The sequence below is a fragment of the Pithys albifrons genome, chromosome 1 (assembly GCF_047495875.1).
Source record: "Pithys albifrons albifrons isolate INPA30051 chromosome 1, PitAlb_v1, whole genome shotgun sequence".
NCBI lineage: Eukaryota > Metazoa > Chordata > Aves > Passeriformes > Thamnophilidae > Pithys > Pithys albifrons.
The window spans coordinates 22,574,883-22,597,388 of record NC_092458.1 but is presented as its reverse complement, the minus strand read 5'-3'; the positions used below and the strand labels follow the sequence as shown (position 1 = coordinate 22,597,388).

General features: G+C 39.2%; 1 protein-coding gene across 1 annotated transcript; it reads left to right on the top strand.

The window, feature by feature from the left end:
• Positions 1-3,639: 3,639 nt before the first annotated feature.
• IL18RAP (interleukin 18 receptor accessory protein) lies at positions 3,640-21,659 on the top strand. Its single transcript, XM_071569959.1, has 12 exons — positions 3,640-3,657; positions 7,069-7,138; positions 7,346-7,477; positions 8,532-8,799; positions 9,274-9,448; positions 11,271-11,445; positions 13,647-13,715; positions 13,876-13,996; positions 15,523-15,677; positions 16,532-16,669; positions 20,470-20,640; positions 21,286-21,659. Exons 3-12 carry the CDS (start codon positions 7,354-7,356, stop codon positions 21,657-21,659), a joined length of 1,770 nt encoding a protein of 589 aa, XP_071426060.1. The 5' UTR covers positions 3,640-3,657; positions 7,069-7,138; positions 7,346-7,353.
• Positions 21,660-22,506: the final 847 nt, after the last annotated feature.

The following is a 22,506-nucleotide window of genomic DNA, read 5'->3' as shown; positions in this document are numbered from 1 at the left end:
GACTGTTTGCATTGTTTCCCTGAGAAGAATGTAAATGCTTATTTTTGTAGGGAGAAGAGTGAGATGAAATAGAAATAGTAGTAATTTTTCGTGGACATTGATATTGCACTGAAACAGACTGCCCAGAGAGGTTGTGCAGTCTCTGTCACTGGAGATATTCAGGAACCATCTGGATGCAATCCTGTGCCACGTGCTCTGGGACAACCCTGCTTGAGCAGGGAGGTTGGACTAGATGACCCACTGTGGTCCCTTCCAGCCTGACCCATTCTTTATTTCTGGGATTCCATTTTACCCTGAGCTATCTTCAGCTGAGGCATGGAGGGGATTTAGATGAAGATGAGATCTTTGGTGTGTACATTTATTCCTAACCTTTTGGAATTCTTGTACTTAGTTTTTAAAACAATCTTAGTAATGCCATTCAAAATTATGCTAATCAATCCTCCCTTGTTGTTAGCTGCCTGACGGAAGATAATAAATTCCTGGAAAAAATGAAACCATATTTCTTCCTAGTGCCAATAGGGAGAAGTCAATGGAGAATTATTTTGAAAAATATTTTGTCAGTTTTCTAGGAGACCATCAAGGCTCTACCCACTCTCATTATTGTCTTGCATTCCATTAATGCTTTTTCTGAGGAGGCACCTCTTTCACACTGACACTTTATTCATGAAGCTGTAATGGAGAAGCTCCTTTGCCTTCTCAGTGCACTTGAGAATACGCTTGGAGTACTGAGTGTTATGACAATGTCTCAAGATTCATGAGAAAGAAATACCTGGTTGCTTGTCAAATATCCTTTAATCGTGCATAGTTTCTGACAGATGGTTAGGTAAAAGAAAAGGCTAAATGTGGATTTCCAAAATGGAGGCAACACATTTGCCCAGTTAAAGATAGATGGAAAGGAATGAAGGAATAAGGCAAACATCTGTGGTGCCCTTCAGATCAGCTCTAAAGGTCTCCTTTCTGTCAGGCAACTAATGAGCTATGTAAATGTGGCATTTAGGCAAAAGCCATTCTCTAGCATGAGCTCTTACTGAAGAGGATTTCTTCTCTGTAGGTATGTGGAGAAATGGACTCCATCTCAGCTAGACCCAATACAACTATCAAGGCAAGCAAGAAGGAATTGCTATGGAATGCAAAGCTCTAGACAATCTTTTCTAATTAACCACTAAAGATTGTGATAATGAAAAGATTTTCAAGGTCTGAGTGGTGAGAATTTGCTTTCCTTTTTCTCTCTTGTCATGTGATCTATTCAGTTATTAGTAGGTTCCAGGTACTTTGGTGACACTAGACATATTGCACGCTGCTGCCCAAGGCAGAAGCACTGTAGTGCAGCAAATTGGTACTAGCACCACCTTCCCTTATTTCACAGAGAAGTAATAGGTGAGTCACCCTACTGCCCCAGAAGTCACCCCTGACTGTTTGCCATTTTACTGACTGCATAACTAGTACAAAATGGACATAGGTTCATGTTTAGAAATTGTTCAGACACCTCCTGTAACAACAGAACCAACACCACCCACTTGGTGTAGAAGATAATCGGAGTGGAAAACTTATTACTGAGTAGGTGCTTCTCTCTGGACAGAGAAGGAGGTGATGTGTAAATGTGTCAAGCCAGAATGGTACCAGAATACTAAGAAGACATAATCCTTCCAGCACTTACAAGACTACAGTACATACACACTGAGATGGTATATTTTTTCCCACTTGAGCAGAAGTGAGATGGACAAGGTAAGATAAGGAGCTCCACCTTGAATTTCCACAGTGGTGGGGAGACACAATTTTGTAGAGCTATAGCATAAAATATGCTAAATTTTAACAGAACGGGAGGGTAAGTGAGGGAGAGGCAGGAGAAGGAGAGAAGAGCAGGGAGGATATTCTGGATTTGTCCTTTACCCTCTCCTTTATACATTTTGTCAAGCAATCAAGGGTAAATATGAACCTGGGAAGAACAAGTGTGTGAGGTTGCTTTTCTAGCATCTATATTACTTTTGTAAAGGGGTGATTTTCGGAGCAGAGGCTTAGCCAAATATTTGGTACTATTTACAAGATCTGCATTCAGTCTGGTAACCAGTATGACATACTACTCAGTCTTCTGGTATCATGGCTTTCAAAACTCCATGTGACTGGTGCTTCTGTTTTATTTCTAAGCTGTATTTCTGATTTAACAGAATACTACGCTTAATCTTTTGAATGTGATAAGACTATTACTTGGAGAGTATGACAATTCTTAAATGAAGTATATTTGATGTCTTTAAGATGCAAGATTCATCTCTGTGAAAGAACCATCTTTTCTGTGATAGTCTGGGCTTGAAAGAATGAGGGCCTTCACTTTATCTGTGTTTCAATCAGTAATTCCTTTAAGGAAGAGGGATATAAAAGGCTGGGGTTTTTTTCTAGCTAGAAATGAAACCTTCAAAAGCTTAATTCTTTGTACTGAAATCTCCAGATATACATTGAAGTCTTTTGTAACTTATAAACCAATCATATATTTTGTATTAGGGCAAAACATTGAAAATATGTTAGAAAACAATCACCAAGCTGGATCATCATCAGACTCTGTTCTGGAAAAAGCAGAGCGCTAAATACATGGTGGAAGCTGAGAGCACAAATTCTCTATCTCCAAGTGCTCAGAACCCAACAGAATCAAGCATTAGTACTGGTCATTGCATAAGGGAATGTGTACAAAAACCAAGACAACATTGAAATTCCATGTTATGCAACAAACAGCCTTTTTAGATCTTCTTGTGAAAACTGAGTAATTGACCAAGTCAGTAGTGAAAAGAGCAAACTTCACACCAGAAGGGAAAAAACAAGTCCTACTGTTCTTGAAATAAGTCTGGTGCAAACTGATGGAAATAGATTTACATAGCCTCTGTTGAAGTAGGGAGCTCTGTGGTCTGAGTTGATGGCAAAATGCTCCCAGATGCTTTTATGTAGTTTGAGTCACTGTGCAGTCTTTTAGGGATTGCATATCCATGTAGGAAATCTCGGAGAGGGGCTGAACTGTGTAGGACTATGTGTGCTGAAGTGCTCTGCCTGCCTAATAGATCCCAAGAGCAAGTCCCAGATGGCTCAGATTCACCAGGGCTTTTCCCTTTCTGCCAAAACTGCATTTGGGTAACTAACCAGGCTTAACTAGGAGGACACAGATAGGAAGTAACAGTGCCCTGCTCAGAGCACCCACTTGCAGTGGGTGTGGAAGGAAGCTGGAGACATTAAGAGCAAGGTGAACTTGACTCTTGAAGTGAATATTATTCCATATTGGAATCATCTTGCAGATTTCAGATACTACAGATTTTTTTGAACCATCTTAATAGCAGCATAAGGGTGAAGAAGAAAAGAATAAAGAAACAAAGGGTAAAGAAACTTTTAGCCTTCCTCCTCTTAAATGAAACAAACTAAAAAAATCCAATACAATTCTGCACATAGAGCAAATAGAAGATTTTAAACTCCAAGAGGCTTTAACATTTTACTAGGAGGTTTTCCCCCTGTTCTTTTTACAAGAAAGTGATCCGGAAATTTTGAACCTATTGCACCTAAACTGAGAAAGGAAGGGATGATGACAGTGAGGTAGAGGAAATTCCTGTAAAGGAAACAGACTCAACACAGTGCACAGCTAGAACTAACCACAATTCTTATCATGTTGTGTAGGGTGTGCAGGTAAGTTTTTCAGATTTTTTTAAATTATATCTTTTAGCTTCTGATTTTAGCCCTTCCTACTCCATCTGCTTGAAGTTGAGTTAATTTTATTGCCTTTGAATATGTATTTCAAAGTAAATTTGCTTTAACTGCTTGGTCAAATAGTAGAGTCTTAGTAAGTAGCTTCATTAAATTTTCTACTTTGTAGGTATGGTGAAGCTTTTTTCATCTCCTGTGTGGCTATTACTAATCTTAGTCCTGGAATCAGGCTATGTTTGCCTTCCCACTGATAAAAGTCTAATACAACACACAGAAATGAATAGTTTTGATGCTGAAATTAATCAGAATAGCATATTGTAAGATTGTGGAATGACAGCTTTTACTAGATTTCATAGATATCAGGAAACTTGGTGCAGCTCTCAAGAAATTAATTTTTATTTATTTTGCTTATATTTTATATAAATACAAAATTATATGAAACGAAAATTTAATGTTTTCTTGTGAGGATCCATTAGGCGTTGAAACATAGGCAAAATTATAGAGTTCCTATTCTTCTCTCTTTTATTTTCTGTCACAGGAAATTATGTTAAGGCCACATTAATTTCCTTGGTATTTAAGATACTTTCCAATTAAACGGCATCTTAAATTCCTAGACTAAGGATATGATGATACACGTGTGTGCATGGCAGGAGAAGGCAGATACTTTTGGTAGCAAATTGCCCAGAGTAGAGTATTTTCTTTCTCTGGCAGATACCAACAAAAATAAAATGAGTAACTGAGTAAACCAAGTCACTGAATCACCTTGAGTATACCTGCAGCACAAATATACCCGAATGGTGATTACTGTCTCTTTCTGTTGTGAATTTCTCTGTTCCTGTAAAGCACACTGCAAGATAACATTCTTAATTTCACACACTAGCATAGATTTTGACCACTATAAAAATGCAGATATTAGGAGATTCTCTAATAAAAGTGTTATCAGTTATCAGAAAACAACAACAACAACAAACAAAACAGTGGTGTATTTTCTCCTGGCTAGCTAAAGACAAAATTATACAGATTGCTAAACACTTTTCCATTTGTGGTGACCTTTTGAGCTTGAAGACAATATTGTTAGTCTGGCAGTTAATTGGAGATCAGAGACATTATACATCACTGGCGTTATTAAATGCTTTGTGACTGGCCACTTGATGTAGTTAACATTACATGTAGCCTGTGTGTCCCCAGTTCCAAACATATAGGAAGCAGGGAAGTAAATGCTTATCTTGTGCCATGTCAGGCTTTCCTCAAGTAGCTTCTGATGGCTTAACAGATTGAATGAGTCACTGAAAGGACAAGAGCTCTTACAGGGGAGAGACTGCATCTTTTGCCTGGGATCAAGGGAGAGGGGAGTGGGTATGACAGACAAGTAGGTCATGGAATCATAGAATATTCTGAGTTGGAAGGGGACCATCGGGACCACTGAGTCCAGCTCCTGGCCCTGCCACAGGACCATCCCCAAGAACCACACCATGTGTCTGAGGGTATCATCCAAATGCTTCTTTGACTCCATCACACTTAGTGCTGTGACCATTTTCCTGGGAGGCTGTACCAGTGCTCAACCACCCTCTGGCTTAAAATCCTTTTCATGACATCTAACCTAAACCTCCCCTGACTCAGCTTTATGCTGTTTCCTTGAGTCCTTTCACGGGACGTGAGAGTGAAGAGATCAGTACCTGCCCTTTCACTTTTGACAACAGCAGATCATTACATGAGCTCACCTGCTCAAAGGACTGCAGCACTGAATCACACAAAAGGCCCTTGGGTCCTGCTTGCTACAGGCCCCAGTATGCCTTTACCATGCGGACTGTTGGGTGACATAACTCCAAACATCATCCTTCATTTTATACAGAATTAACATTACTAGAGATGCATTCATAATTAATGCCTTGAGCAAAATCTTTATAGCTGTCATAAGCCCGGATTCAAGAGTTAGGATCCATTGATTTTTTAGCAATAGATAAAAAGAGTGGATAAAAAGAATGGATAAAATTAAGGATGGCTTTTGTCCAATGCTGGCAGTAAACTCTCCTTATTCAGACATATGAACTGGCTTGAAGTTTCAAGATGATTTTAAAAGATGTGTAGGGTGATGACAGTGGGCAGCAGGAGTCTGTAACAAAGAACCAGGATGAGTTCAGAGAAATGAGTTAACTCCCTCTCTGTGACCTCTGAGCATAAAAATAGACCATTCCATTCACTTGCAAGGAATAGAGATATTCTGAAGAGGATGGTGACTAAAGTACTCCCCTCTACACAGACCAGCTGCCTGAAAAAGTGCAGAGTGGGAGTTCTCATCATCTCTCTCGCTAGCTCAGTGTGCACTTGGATGCTCTGTTGATGCCTGCCAGTATGACTAGTGTCTGATTTGCATGAAGTGCTAACAGACAAGGGACTATAGCCTTTGCCTGACGTATTCTCTTTTTCCCTTGGGCTGACTCAGTGCCTCTCTGATAGCAGCGTAAATGCAGAGTCACTCTGCAGCCAAAGGAAAGAAAAAATCACTTGAGGTCTCAGTTGCACAATGCAAAGTTGCACAAAGTGAACATCAGTAAAGTACATGACCTTTGCTCCTGAATCAGGCACTCCAGATATGTCAGTCCCATGTGTTGGGCATGTACTTACTAAATGCCCAGATTAAGCCATGGCTGTTGAACATGCATGCTGGGCAGCCTGTCTTTCCTCTAGCCCTGTGACTGAGGAGGCTGTAGGATGCAGAACAGACCTCTTAAAAGAAGAGGGAAAACATTTCGTACAATAGGGTTTGGGGTTTCACCTTGGATAAGGTGCTGTCGTATAGGGGTCTGGATGCAGCTGAGTGATTTGTTGACCTGCTCGAAATCCCCTGGGTGTTCCCAGTCTCCACTTACAGATGGCACACCACGGAGCTCGTACCTTATAATGGTGTAGATGTTACCCTGTTCAGCAGGTCTCTGTCATGGTCCTTCAAGAAGTGCAGCCCAGCATTGTAGTGCAAAAGTGAGGCCTGATGCTGCATACTCAGATAAGTCATGGAGGAGAAGAAGGGGTTTTTAGGTTGCTCTGCTGAACCTAATGGACATCCTAGGATATGTTCATTCTATCTGGTAACAAAGCCCTGTAGGAGCATGTCTCTTGGGTGAAAGAACCAAAGACGTGTCCACACAGTATGTGCTTTGAGAGTTTTACTTCTGTGTAGTTCTACTCCTGTCCCATGAGCTCAATGTCATTTGCAGCTGCAGCACATCTTCAGATTTGGTTTAATTCCAAAGTCAACACACTGTGGGCCTATTGACCTTCAACAAAACAGAGCTCTATGGATTCTTCATGCCAGTTATGCTTGTCTCAGTCTGTTGCTGATAGTTGTCATTAGATGAAGACTGATGTTACTTGGTATCTTACCTCTCATCTTAGATATCATGTTCCTACGAAAGGAGGAAGGATCTGTATTTTCACCCCAGATGTGGAGTTCTTCATTCTGTAGGTATGACTTGAAAATCTACCTGTAAGCAACTCTATCCAAGGTATATTTAAACAAACTATCGAATGTTCTTGAGGATCCTGGATTTCTGAGAAATAGAAAGAGCAGGAAAACTGCTGCAAACCCCAATTTCAAAAAAACACAATATGCAGGAAATAGTTTCTGCTAATTTTTATCTAATACAAATAAATCTGTTTTTCTCTTTTACAGAAAGCAAAATGATTCATAAAGAAAATGTCTCAGAATATCAAGGAAAATCAATAAAGAAAATAATGCTCACTTTGTGTTGGATTTTAACATTATTTCTCAGTGGGGCAGAAACTAGAGAGGTTAACTTGCCAGGTAAGACTCTGCTCCAGTGATGTTTGCTGTTTGTGGTTCTTTCTGAAAGCTGAGAAAAGAGAATCTTCATTTTTCCTTGCCTCCATGAGTTTTCCTGCACGTGTCAAAGACAAATAGCCTTTCTGCAAGCTTTTAAAGTATTGGTAGTACAGTTTACCCTAAATATGACTCAAAATTCAATTCCCTAATGAAGAGGACAAATGTAAAGGGGACTTTCTGAGATCTGAATGGAACAAATGAATTGCCTTTGTGACTCCTTGAAGTCTCCGGCAGCTGACCCAAGCCTCTTGGGGAAGTGGGGAGTGGGTAGAAGAAAGACAAGCAGAATGAGACCAATCTATCAAAGTCTTCTTCTCTGTCTGGAAAAGCTTCATCCAATTCAGTCTGCAGAGAAAAACTGAAACTGCAAAGAGTCTCCCAGCTGGGCAGGCAAGGAAGAGATTTCATGCCCGCCCTTCTGCTTGTGTGAAATTCTTCCATGCTTTCAAGGTTGACCACAGCCTGTGTAACAGGAGTGGGATTAGAATGGCTGACCATAGCCTTCAGAATAAAAAAGTGGTTTAATTTTAGTGACAGCTATTGATTTAAAAGGCAAAGATTTAAAAGCAGTAAGACAATAACATTTGTCAATCTCAGCCTGAATATTGCAGGTGATGGGCAGGATCTGTTTCTTCAGGTTTATATCAGTCCCTTCTCCATTAATATGAGGAGATCTAGAAGAGCTGCTTTTGCTTTTCTATGGAGTTGAAGTTTAACAGGTTAGCACCCACGGAAAAATCTTCAGTTCAATAAAAATCTTCAGCTAATTTCACATTAAATTTTTAAAAAAGGCCTATTAAACCGTTGGAAACATCTGAATAAACTTTTGAGAACATTGTCAGATTGCATGTTTAAGGAAATCTATTTCCTATTTGTCCTGCATCTGATCACATAAAAACATATTTAACACAAGAAAGGTGAAGTTCTGTTTATGTAGTACTCCTAATTTTTATTTTTGTCACCATGACTGTGTGTCCTTTCAGATGGTACTGATACCCATTATTCTGCTTTTCAGGATGTTCCCATGTTGAACCTCAAATATGGTATCGTGCAATTGATGGTGAGGAGTTTGTTCTACAATGTGCTTTACCAGCTAGTGATGCTACCCACATTTATAACAACTCACTTCCGAATCAACAAAAGGTGAAGTGGTTCTGGCATCAGAAAGATGAAGAGACACTGCAGGTTATCAAGGAAAGCCCTAATTTAGCACTCCAGGGGGATGCACTTTGGTTTAAACCAGTAAGGGACAGCGTTTCTGGAGTGTACATCTGTATGATATGGTAAGTAATTGTAGGGGTAAATAACTCTTTTCTGGAAGATATTACTACTGAGGATGCAGTTATTTTCACTAAGGTAGCTTTCCTGCCTGGAAAGAGGCATCTTTCCCAGAGACGTTTTTAGATGTTTCTCCATGTGCATTCCACAGAAATTGGCTTCCCGGGTATGAGAGAGATAACACTCACACATGTGCTACAAGGCTTCAGCAGCCAGTGGGGAACAGAGGAGGAGAAGTGATTATAAAGCTGGGAAATGTACAGGAGGTTTGCCTTTACCCCGAGGCCCAATGCTGCTGTGCAGCATTGTGAGGATTTGTGAGTTTTCAGCATCCTCACCTCCAAAATGAACCTTTTTGCATCTTGTCCACTTTTGGGGAGAATACTGTGTATATTTTGCTTTACAGTAATGAAGCAAAATGTTTATATTTCTATATTTGTGTATTAAGGGTTTAACTTTTTTTTTCCTACATCACTCAGGGGGAAAATCCCATGTCTCAAAATTGTTTTGGAGGTTCAAACAAAAAGGGCTGCAAAATGTTCAGGTTATGACACAAATATCCTGTATCTGCTTGCTGACAGTGGGAATTCAATAACCTGTCCTGGGACAAAATGTTACAGCCATATAAAAAAGCCAGATGTAAAATGGTACAAGGTAAGAATCAGTTTCTTGAGCATTCAGAAAAGCTGAGTGGAGGTAGAGTTTTAGGTCTGGTTAATGTTCAGGTACCATAAGTTATTGAACTCCATTTTGACAGGCAATGCAGCCTGAGAAATTCAACCCAAAAGTGAAATCTTGACTTGCTATAGATCAAGTTTGTAAGTAAGCAGTTTGAAGTGTTGCCGTAAAAGTCGTAAAAAAGACTCCGAGCTAAATTTTGTAGGAGATAAGATAATGGGCAGGCACTTTAATGAGCAACCCCGCTCATCCAGGAATACATCGACGCGCGCGCAAGCAAGCTCTAAGTTCTATAGTTTTTATAATATAACCTATCCAATCACTACTGTCCACATGTCCAGTTCCACCTCTGTCCCCTCCCAGTTCCCACCCCTGTTGAATTGGGGCTGGGGTCGTTGGGACCCTCTGTCTTCATCCACCTCCTCTTCTTCAGCACACAAAGGTCTCTTGGATGCTCTCCAGGGCTTCGGGTCACACTGCTCCATGTTTATGTTCTCTTCTGATATGCTTTAATCAGGTACCTTGAGGAAGAGACTAAATAGCTGGCAGATCTTAGCTGCCTGTTCTGGAGCAGGGGTAGAGATAGAAGGATTTTATGCTACAAGCTGCTAAATATTAATTCACTAAAATCTACAGCATTACATCTACTGTGTCTCTAAAATCTACAAAATATGAAAATTGAAAAATTAAAAAAACCCTTTCGGCATCAGAAGAAACTTGCCATACGGAAAATATTAGTCCGTGAAACAGAAGTCAAGAAATGCTTTCTCTTCAGCTAAGAAATTGAAGTTGAGAATCAAAACAGGTTCGTCCCTACACTGACATATGATAAAAATTTAAAAGTTTAAGATTCATTTTAACCTTCTACATTCTGAAAATATCAAACATAACAAAGAAAAAGTTTCTTATAAACAATACTCATTTAAGATTAATGTTTCAAATTGTGCTTTCCAACACTCCTGTTTTAATGAAACACTATTCCACTGAAACACTACTGACTTAGTGTTTGTAAGGATTGTAGTATAACATCTAAACCTGTATAAGTAAGTAAAGGAAAATGACTAAAATTTCAGTTGTGCATTTTACTACCTGGTATTATTTACATTTTTTATTCTATCAAGCAGAATTATGATCTTGTCAAAGTTACTCTTTATTTACTTTTAAATTTTAAATGAGGGATATCTTTGTCTACATCTTGATCTGAAGCCCACTGAGGTTAAGGAGCTTCTCTGCATTTGCATTAATGGATTGATTTCAGGAACCTGATTTAAAGAAAATTCTTAGCGGTTTCAGTGGAGTATGAATATATTAAGATGAAAACTAGAAGTGCTTTGCAAAAAATAGTCCATTTTCATTCTTTTAAAAGTAGTGACAGTGTTCTTGGGCTCAGACAATCCAAACTCATTATTTACTTCTCATAAAAGGACATGAAAATGCTTTCAAAATAATGTATTTACAAAATAAAAAATACTTAGTCGGTAAAAAGTGGTCCTTTTTGTTTCCCTTTAATAATAAGAGTTTAATTTAGATTAGCTTCATGATTTCACATTTCTTGCAGCAACCATAAATTTTAAGTAATTTTTAAAAAGACAGTGGTATTTACATTTTTTTTAATTGTAACTGAAAAATGTCATCAGACTCCTAATACTTCCCTTTTTGGACTTCAGTGGAAAGACTGTGGTTTAGCCCTACTCTCATGGTAATCCTATCTCAATATTACAAAATAGAATTTAATGGCAGCAATATCAGCAATTTAAAAAAGGAGTTTAATTTCTTGATTTTCTTTTCCTTTCATTAGGATGGTCACCAGCTAAAACTTAGGAAAAACAGACCAAGTCTAAAGCTGAAACATAATGAAATCTTCTTGAATCCAACCTATGATAAAGATGCTGGAACATATGTGTGTGATTACACTCTGCATGACAACACTACCAAGTGGACAATGAGAACAGCAGTAATGGTAGAAGTCACTGGTGAGTAACATAATGACTCAGAATAAATTACTTGAAGTATGTCTTTGTTATGTTTAATTATGTCTTCTGTTCAGGCTCTTGTTCTAAAAAACCCCCATATGCTGAATTAGCTACAGGATCATTAAAGTCTTCCAAGTATTCTGTGGACATCTTGGGACATTGACTAGAACCTTCAATGTACAGTAATAGCATGTAGTACACAGCAGCATCATTTACAAGATCTAATTCGTCCTTGGATTTGTAGTTCCTAAGACGGGGGATCAAATCTACAATAGGATTTAATCTGTCGATCTGGGAGTAGAGTTCATGAAACTCCAACTGGTGCCAGTGTACTCCATGTACTGTATGAGGAGTGTTAGGAACACATTTGAATACTAGGAGGAAGGAGTGCAAGTCCTGCATTGGAAATGTGGACAAAAGCAGTGTACCTCAATCCCACCTGTCTCCCTGAAGTGAGGGAGAAAGTATAAATTAGGAAAAAATTGTTCCTTGTGGCATAGCTGAAACCTTCATTTTTTTTTTCACTTGACAGTGATAAGGAAGGTGGTGTTGGTGGGATCACTGTCCCTCTTCCACAAAATTTTTTAGCATCAGAGTAAACAAGAGAGCTGTGAGCAATCTAGCAAACAAGCTCTTTTCTGTTATATGTGCTATTTGGGGGAAAGCATCACTGCATGCATGACCTGTTCTCTCAGGCTTTGTATGCATTATCAAATAAAACTGGCTAGAACTCTATGGCACAGTGATATGGCATAATCTTATATTCTCCTTCAAACCACAGTGACCTTATTTTTGTAATATTTACTGTCTTCAGTTGCCTTCAGGCAAAGTCTAGATACTGCCTTGGCAGAGTGTTTTTGGACAATGTCAATTCTGTGCAAGGGAGCATGCCAGCAACTTAACATCAGTACTGAGGGAGACTGATTTGCTAAAGGAAAGGTGTTGTTATGCTTTTCTCCATATATCTATGGTTGAGTGTTGTAATACACTGGAGTCACTCCAGTCAGTTCCCAGGTCCTGTAGGAAAGTATATGCGTCTATTCTATATGCTAAATTGCATGGACCCAGTACACTTTAATCTGTGTGACAATAGCACAGGACTATTTCTTAGCATCCTGATAGAAAATGGGTCACTCTGTGGAAGGGAGAACAAGATTTAGGGAGCAAAAGAAAGGTATCCAATGAAGCAACATGTTTCTATGGTCCTAGTGAGGAAGAACTTTGAAATTTCATGGTCTAGTGAAGAGAGAACTCTGAAATAGGTGATTTATTTTATTTTTTCCTCAGGTGTTACATGCATTTGATGCTAAAAATTCAAGAGAAAAACATATACACCCCTTAAGGACAGGAAACCATTTCTCACCAACTTTTGAGAGCTCTATGTGGTGGCTTACAAAATCCAATGCTCTTCACTCTTCTTTCTTGCTACATTGACACAATATTTTCCAAGTGTGCATGGACTAGCTCTGCTTTTGTTCTGATCTGGCTGAATCTGAGCTGATACACTGTACTTCTCAGTTCTTTCCTTCACTTCATAGCACAGTCAGAAAAAAACCACTGAAAAGTGCCATATACATATATACTACCCCAGAACCTTGCATAGGTTTCTCTGCTGTGGCTTGGTGGGAAAAAAAATTGTTTTGTGGCCCCATTTCCTGCAGTATGGGACTTTCCTAGAATATCAGAGCTGTGGGTTTTATTGTGCAACGTGTGGGTGTCATTATCCGTGCCCTTTGGCAGCCTGTGTTTCAAAAACAACATGGCTATTTTAATGCAAGTACCTGAGCTTGTGAATGAGGTGTGTGTGTGCGTGTGTGTGCTCTGTGTGTGCTTATTGGGCATGGAAAGAGGCTTGGCAGGGAACGGGAATGAGTTCAGGGGGTCTTGCAAGGAGGGGTCCTAATTTCTGAAACCTAGATGATCTTAAGTGCAGGTTAGATGCTGAGCTCCTCAGCTCATGTAAATTGACAATGTCGCAGAATAACTGACATAGCAGGTATAAGTATCTACGTAAGTTTTGTGGTTGAAACTCCTTTATCCATGTACTGTCAGATATCTCAACAACTGTAAATCATCCTCTTGGATTTAGATGTCTAAATTCCACTTAACATTTTAAAAATTAAATTGGAAGTTGTTTTCTCTGGTCTTCTGCACTGATAATAGCCATTTATACTTCTTAATAATATTCCTGTTAATTGCAGCAAAAAACACTATTCATCCACCGAACATTTTATATCCCAGTGGTGTTGTGATCCTTGAAGCAGAACTTGGTGAGTTTCAATTCCTGATCTAAAAGAAAATGTTTAAATGAGATACTGATAAATAACGATAGACCTTGAAGAAGCAAAACAGCTTTGCTTTCTAGGCTCTTTAAGAGAAAATTATTCTGCTGACCTCCATGCATGGTTTCCCTGTGTTAATTTGTTCCAGGAAAGCCACTTGAATTGGAATGCCGTGTACAGTTTGGGTTTGAAACAGTTTCTCCAATGAGGGTAGTATGGAAACGAAACAATGAAGAAAATACAAATGAGAAATTGAATCAGGAAACAAGGTGAGAAACCTCTCCCAGTAGTCTGATTACTACCACTGCCAGTGACTGTAAAAATCCTTCTACAACAATTTTACTGAATGCATTTTATTGAAAGAAACTCAGAAGGCTCTGTTCTTCAACCTAGTAATTTGTATGTCCATGAGCATGTGATAGGCATGTGCATTTCACATACAGAAGTACATACTGATGGCCATAAAATCAAGAACTCAAACTTTCTACACAATCTTTTCTTCCTAAAGCTTTAGCTTATTGATAGCTTCAACATGAATGTTGCTTGGTTGCCTGTGCTGCCATCAGCTGTTTCCCAGCGTTCTTGAAAACACTGTTGTGCCTCGCTAGCAATTCACACACTCTGTCTTTGGCTGTTGTCTCTGAGTGGGGATTAAATCAGATCAATAAAACATTACTGTGAACATTGAAAGGAGTTTGGGTGCCTCAGACATTGGGGTGTATTTACAGATCCAGTCTTAGGAGTTGCAACACTGGACTTTTAGGAGTCTTCCCTGGAAAGAATTAACCAGCTCCTGCAGAGAATAAACATGTAGGGGAAACATGTAGAAGAAACATGTAGGGGAAACATGCTGGGGACAGCCCCTGTAGTCACCACACTTCCCTTTCCTTCCTATTCTCATTCACTTACACAGTGTTCAACTTGGGCAAGCAACATAATGGAGGCAACACAGCTAACTGTGTCTTTTACTACTCAGGCTGAATCATCTTTATGGGTAAACTTTTCTGTACACTGGGGGAAGCGAAAACCCTGCTGTTGCTGCCAAAATTAAGTTCATAATACTAGTCATATCAGAAAAAAGGAACAATTATGATACCACACAAACACATTCAACACTTATGAGGTTGCCTGGAAATTGGATTTTCCTAACTTTTGAATATTTAGTTTTGTAATGTTCTTAGTAGTTTTTAGCTTTTTGCATGGGTACAGTTTCTGTTTGCTTATTTTTACAAACACAAATAATGGAATATTCCCAACAGACTTTCAGTACAGGATGAGTCCTTGCCCATGCTCATGCCTGTGTATCCAGAGTTGGCAGAGATGGGGCTGTGGGAGACTGTAATTTTGCAGGGGAATGATGTGAGGTGCCTTTAGGACAACCCAAAGATGCTTGTACTCATGGCTTTCAAAGGGGAATGCTGCAACTCAGAAAACTACTTTTTGAAGTTTCATTTCTCAGCATTTCTATTGGAGGAACTTCTTGCATCTCAAAAAATCACAAATCATCTTATAGAAGTCAAAGGGGACTATATATTGAAAACTAGGCAAGTGGTAAGTATTTTGCTGAGTTGATGGATTAAGACTACATCTTTCTCTCTTCAGACCTTTGATGTTAGTATTTTCCTTGCAATGTAAAAACCAAATGGAAGTTCCAAACCAGAATATTTCATGACTATTAGAAGTTCAAGATGAATGTTAAAAAGTTGCAGATTCCTCTTTTCTAATGTAAGTTGTTTGGAGATTGTGTGAATGAACAGCAAAGATATCATGCAAATACATAATTTTTTCTCTCTAGTGTTTTTCCAAAAGGTTTGAAGGGACACACACTTCTTCATGTTGCAACATTGAAAGAAGTTACCGAAAAGGACCTCAGAAGCAACTTCACATGTTTTGCTGAGAATTCAGTGGGGAATGTCACTGCTGTAATCCAGCTAAAAAGAAAGCAGAGAGGTAAAACTATCAATTGGTGACTTTTGCCCCTGAAGACACATTTTGATGCACTCTACTGCTAGAAATTCATTCCCCATTAACACTGGCTTTTTAGCCAGTACCAGAAGTTGAAGCTGGATGGGAAAAGTTTGATTTGTCAGATATCTTGAAAGGCACGGAAGGAAAAGGTTATCTGGGGACTTCAGGCAGGTGAGCCAATTTGAAGCTGAAGAGTAATTGGGAGGAAGAAAAGGAGAGTAGCATTAGAACATTAGAAGGCAATCTACTAAACTGAAGCAGAGAGGCTGCTGAAAGCAACAGTATCCCTTGATTTTCTTAGGACATTTCTGTTTGTTTTCCCAGTTGTTAGCATGCATGTTTCTGAGAAGTTGCCACAACCGATATAAATGTGCAGCCTTTCAAGCCGTTCAAGGCCCAAACAAGAATCAGTGTGGAAATTAAACTGTTGAACCACAGTTCAGAGGGAAGCTTTATCACTGGAGTGGCACAGGAAGCTGCCAGCAGGGCACTGTGTGCAGCTGTATCAGTTCTGATGAGACTTTTCCATCTCATGTGATGACTGCTTTCAGTAGTACTGAGTGTACCCAGAGACTGTTTTCTCTGTACCTTCTATCATGGATTGGCTTTTCATGCCACCAAAGAAATGTCATTTAAAAAAGATGCCTGGTGGCAGACTGAAACCCTATGTTAAATTTTGCAGCTACCTATGAAATCCTAACTTCTCTAAATTTTGACACTGGAGTAAGAATGTAGATTGTGAAATGGTTTGCCCCCATTTCTGGACTGATTTTTTATCTAAGTGTCAATACTATTTTGGAAAGCATAAGCAATGATAGAATCTTTTCTTTCTACAGTGTTGTTCTTATATGTACTATGCAGTGCCATTTCTACTCTATTTGCATGTGTTTTGTGCGCCACCTTTATTTACCAGCACTGGATTGAAATAGTGCTGATGTACCGAAGTTATCTGGTCCACAATGAAAGTACAGAAGGTAAGAAACCTTGTATAATATTAATTTTCTCCAGTTTTTCTACAGCCTTTTGCCATGTGGCATAGTCTGGTATGAATTACTCATTTATTAAGTTCTCTTAATGACCTTATTCTCTTTGAGCCAATTCAAAGGATGTTAAACCTAATAAGTTTCTCAGTGAATGCAGATGAAAAAAAGCCAGAGAGTGTGGAGGAAATATCTAACACCAATTGAAATGTCACAGTTAGCCTTTGACCTTAATTTACCCATGGAAAATTAGAGTGGGAAGCTGATTTTGTCAGTCCATTTGCAGGTAACGCTCTAGCATCTCCAACATTCTAACATCATTCTCCCAAAATGTTCAACAGCACCTTTTGTCAAGAATGAAATGTCCTTGCATAACAAAGTGAAGGACTCCAGAGATTATTATATTTTTCACTTGAAGCCAAAAATTTTCTCAGAAGAATAAACAAAAGAGAGAAATAAGATGACATAGGACTGAGAAGTGTGTGTTTGGAGAATATTCATATTTCCTTTCTAAAAATTTTGGAAACAGTCTTGACATTTGCACCAGAGTGATTAGCTTTCAATATTTCAAGTCTGTGCAGTAGCATTGCTCCATCATCTCAGGTAAAATGGGCCTCCAAAGTAGCATACAGGGTAAAAATGTATCAGAAATGACTGTGACTATTTCAAATAACTTAATGTATAATTTTCTTACAAGTATTGAAAGAATTGTGATGGTTTCACCCAACAAAATTTTTCTAAAACTTCTTGGATCTTGATGCAGCTTGAGATAGAGGTGTTTGAGTCTGCTTTTGTGTTTGCTACATATGTGAATAGGTAGCTTATACATGAGTGTGATATTAACTGTATCTAGATACCTATAAATACATGCACAATTAGACAGTTAACTGCCCTTTTGGAAATTATTTTTTGTGAGCCCTAAAGCACTTAGCAAAAGCGATTTGGGAAATCACTCAAAATTTCCCCGCTATTTGGTAACAAAGTGAATTAAGAACCTCTGGAAAGTCCCCTTAGAGCACACCCAGTATGTCAGTAGGACAGAGACAGAAATGCCAAGGCTGGTGCATTGCAGCTGAAGACACCATTGAGTTCCACTGTGGCAGTCTCTGTCCTACTCCGGGACTCTCATGTATCTGATGCTTACAGCACCATTTGCAGTGTGGGGAGTATATGGGGTGTGCAGACCAACTGTGCCTACCCAGGTAGTTTTCTGCCTAAGGATAAATGTGTTCTCCCCTGCAGGATTGTGTACTTCTCACTTCATGTGGATGCATATCAAGTCACCTGAGGTCTGAAAGGGCTTGCTCACAGAGCAGCAAAGCAGCAGTTATGACTTGAGTTTGCTGTTTCTTTCTTTCCGTCATTTCTTCTCTCACATCCCTCTCAGCACAAAATCAGAGATTTGAAGAATCCTACAAGGTTGAAAGGGACCCCTGAGAGTCATCTGATCCCACATCCTGCTCAAAGCAGAGCCAGCCTAGACCAGGTTGTGCAGGATCTTATGGGGGGAGAACCCAAAAGCTCTCTGGAGAACGTGCTCCAGTGTTTGACCACTCTCACACTGCAAACTATTTCACTAACCTCTAATGAGAATTTTCCTTGCTTTAAATTCTGTCTGTTGCCTTCTCACCTACTTTTATCTCCATCATCTTTTTACCCTCCCATTTGGTAGCTGAAGGCAGCAACAAGATCACATTTTTTCTCATGCCTCTCTAACCCTTGGGCTTCCTTCCTCGCCAATTGAGATATATGTCTTAAAAACCCTGCCTTCTTTCACAAAGAGAAAGAAATAATGCAGAAGCTTTGATATTAACATTTATAACAACATATGGAGTCACTTTGCTTTAGTCAGGTATTCTTCATTTCCTATACTTTGAGGATCTTAAATGTTTGTGCCAAAAGCTCCTCAGTTTGTAACTGTCCTGTCCAATTATGGTAAAAATATCCTAGTTGTGCTTACTGTGTATTTAACTTGCTTTTGTAATAGTAATATTAATAGGGGAATGTGTTTGTTAATGGTTGTTGTCTAATAAAATTTCGGTCACCTCTGTAGGTGAAATGAGGAATACCGGGTCTGTAGTGCAATTTGTTGCCACTTAAAAACTGTTTTCAAAGCTTCAATTTAGGGTGTAGCCAAATTGAAGTTTAGCTAAACCAATCTAGTAACCTTCTGCCCCACTTTCAATTCCCACACTAGTCCTATGTGCCTGCTGCTGGTGATTCACTCTTGTGGGCCTAAATTGGCTCAATTTCACAGAAAAATAACTCAGTAAAAGACAGGGAGTAGCCAGCAAAGTGCTTCCTCTGTTATCACAAGAGCCTCGGCACCAGTAGAAGGAAGTGGTCGAAAGTGTGTGGCCAGGAGCAGAGGGGAAGAGCTGAGACACAACATGTACTGTCAGATCACATCCTTGGCCTCCAAACGTAAGCTTCACACTTATGTTTTGTTTCGGTGGCATACTTTCTGCTATGTGCTATTTCTGAATGTGTCCATTCTGAGGGTGCAACTCCAGCTCATTCACATTGTTAGTTTTATGTTTCCTTCCCATATGGGCTCTTCTAGATTCTTGGGGAACTTGGTGGCTCTAGCTCTTGTTTGTGATCCTAATCTTACATACAGGGAGAGAAATCAGGTTAACACTGAGGCATGGGGATCATGATACTCAGCACTTAGGTGTACGTGCTGAAGATGGGTGTCTCAGTTCCCATGCAGTGAAGATGCAGTCAATATGGTGAAAACTAGAGAGCTTCTCAGCTCTCCCTGCAGCAGCACCCTGTAGTGGGACCCTCCTGTAAACTGTGGAAATTATTTCTGGTTGCTATTAACTGTATTGACATATGATACAACACAGTTAATTGATCCTAACTGCCTGATGTAATTTGGGCTGGCTGAGGATGTCCTTACATTCCAATAGACTTGACTCTCCAATACTTCCCTTGTCAAACTTGGCAGTTTTGTCAATCTTAGGGCACGTTAAATGGTCTCAAGCAACTACATATGGAAATATGGACTCAGTCCACTGTGCCTTTTGTTTTCACCAGAAATTTTTTTTTCTCCTTCACCCTCAAATGTAGTTCAAATTTTATTCAGCAAATAGAAACAATTTCCTTTTGCCTTGTAGTTAAAAATGGGCCTAACTCAGGACATTGGTATCAGGGCAATTGAAAGCTAAGGGAAGTTTTGTATATATTTTTCATCTGCACCCTACAAATATTCGTTAATGAGATTTAAAGTTCAGTTACTGATCAGTACTTGGTGTCTGAGCTGACACTGATCAGACTTAGGCTTTGCTCCTTATACCAGTCTCTCTGCTTGGAAACATAACAGTGTATGAAAACAACACATCTTTTGCAAGAAGCTAATATTTAAAAACATTTTTGCTTTAAAATTATTATATTTTAAAAGAAGGTTGTTCACAGATGAGAAATTTTTGGAATTGGCATTTGAGCAAATGAGAGAAAAGATTGGGAATCATGCTCTACCACATGGATTTTGCATGGAAGGGGCCAGATGTTGAAGCTACCTTGCACTAGTCATCTGTATCTTCCTCCTTTGCTTTGTTAGAGTATGTCTAGAAAATTTCCAAGACAATTAGGAGAAAGGGTTGTCTTTGGTAAATGGATAGCTCTAATCCATGAACAGGTCATACTTTTAGGTTTGTGTTGTGACTACTTAAATAGATACAAATGAAAACTGAGAATTAAGAAAAAAGCTGAATGCTTCAGTCAGACTTGTTAATGTATACAATGTATATGTTATTTATTTGTTTATTTATTTCTTTTATTTATTTTAGATGGCAAAGAATTTGATGCATTTGTGTCCTATGCAAAACTAGACTCTTCTGAAAGTGACTCTACTTTAATTAGTGAGGAAAAATTTGCCCTGGAACTTCTTCCAGATATGCTAGAAAACAAATACGGATACAGATTATGTATTCTTGAAAGAGATATTCTTCCAGGAGGAGGTAAGGCCCCTGTGGATGGTAGAAATTATTCAGTTTTTATAAAATTGTGTTTCACTTTTCAAAAAACCCTTATGCACCAGATAAACAAATTGTATATTTTGGTAGTGGACTTCATGCTCAGATTTCGTAATGTTTTGATCTTTATATCTGGTCCCTGTGCCTGAGACACACATACATTTGAGTGTGATCACTGGGAGCTACTAGGTTGAGGCAAAGCTTCTTATCCAAGAATTTCTTTGCAAGCAGATTCCATTCCCAGGAAAGAAGACCCCAAATATTTCAGTAATTACTTTCTGACCAATTTTAGTCCATTCTATCTGCAGTAATTAGAAAGCCATGGGTACCTGTTTCTGGGAGAGACAAAGACAAATCCAAGCATCCCTTGAGACCTTGTCTGAGTGGCAGCAAAGTGTTTTGAGGTCTCAGCTGTGCCCTTCATCTCCTGAGCAGAAAGTTGTGTTCTCAAGGCTGTGTCAAAACAGTCATGGTACCCTCTGATAGCAAACACATTTCTAGGGGTTATGTGATTGTTCGACATTCCTGTTCTTGGCTTTCCTTATTTGTGGGTTTTAGCTGTTGATAAAGGAAATGATGAGATAAAAACTCCATTGTAGAATCCAGTAACTACCACCATTTTCTCTCCAGCATACACAGATGAAGTTGTAACAGCTATTAAACAAAGCAGACGGGTAATAATTATCTTGAGCCCAGCCTATGTCAGCGGACAAAGCATCTTTGAACTGCAGGCAGCGGTGAACTGTGCTTTGGAAGATAAAAGGATCAAACTGATATTAATAAAGTTCCAGGCTTTCCAAGAGCCAGAGACTATGCCTCCAGCAGTGAAGAAAGCTCTTCGGATTTTACCAATCATTACCTGGAACTCCCTTATTTCTGCTACTCCAGACAAGAAGTTCTGGAAATATATGCATTACCACATGCCAGTGAAAGCTACTAAGATGCTGAGAAATTGCAGCCTAAAGAACTTATTCCAAAGGTTATTCAGATTGGTATACCAATAGCAGAAATTTCACAGGGGCTCAGGAATGGTGACATGATTGTCACTGACTTTTTCTACATCACCTGACCACTGTGAACTGTCAGTACAGTCAGCAATAGCTTGCTCCAAAACAGTAAGAAGGACTGAAGTGGGACAGTAGTGTGGCCCCACAGTAAAACAAGTGTCACTGTCTGCAACCGTAAATGTGAACTATCTTTCATGAATTATTATTTTATTACTATATTTATTATATTTATTATATTCTTTTGCTCTGAAGTTGACATGTACAATATTCTTTGCAGTATATTTCTCTGGGAATAGTTTTATACTTCTTTTCTAGAAAATAATTAAAAAAGAGAACTCCAGAGGAAGCTTGCAGTTTAATTTTCCAGTGCAGTCCATTGGGACAAATCCAAACTCTTTAAGTGAGTTACCTCCTCCAGTGGGAGCACCAAGAAAATACCATGGGAGACTGCTACAACTGGATACGCCTAAGGGATTCAGGAAAGAAGCACCATTGCATCAGGACTGAACCCAAAAGTCTCCATCCTTCCTTCAATGAGCAAAAGAATTCCTACCTGTTGCAAAACACTTCACGCTCAGAGACACCTGCACATTGCTTATCCTGCCTGGTGCTGGTCACTCAATGTCCACTGAACCTGATGGCATTATAGGTGTGTTGCACTGTTGCAGTTGTAAATCAAACCCTGGTTGTCACAGCTAATACACTTCCAGGGAATCCGAAGTCCTTCCCTTGCAGTCCTCTGGCTGCCAGCTGTCTGGGGTTCATATCACTTACTCTCAGGGCATCTTGCAATCTGTGTGTGTGGCTGTAGACAAGTGAAATGCAATGATCAGTGTTAAGAAAA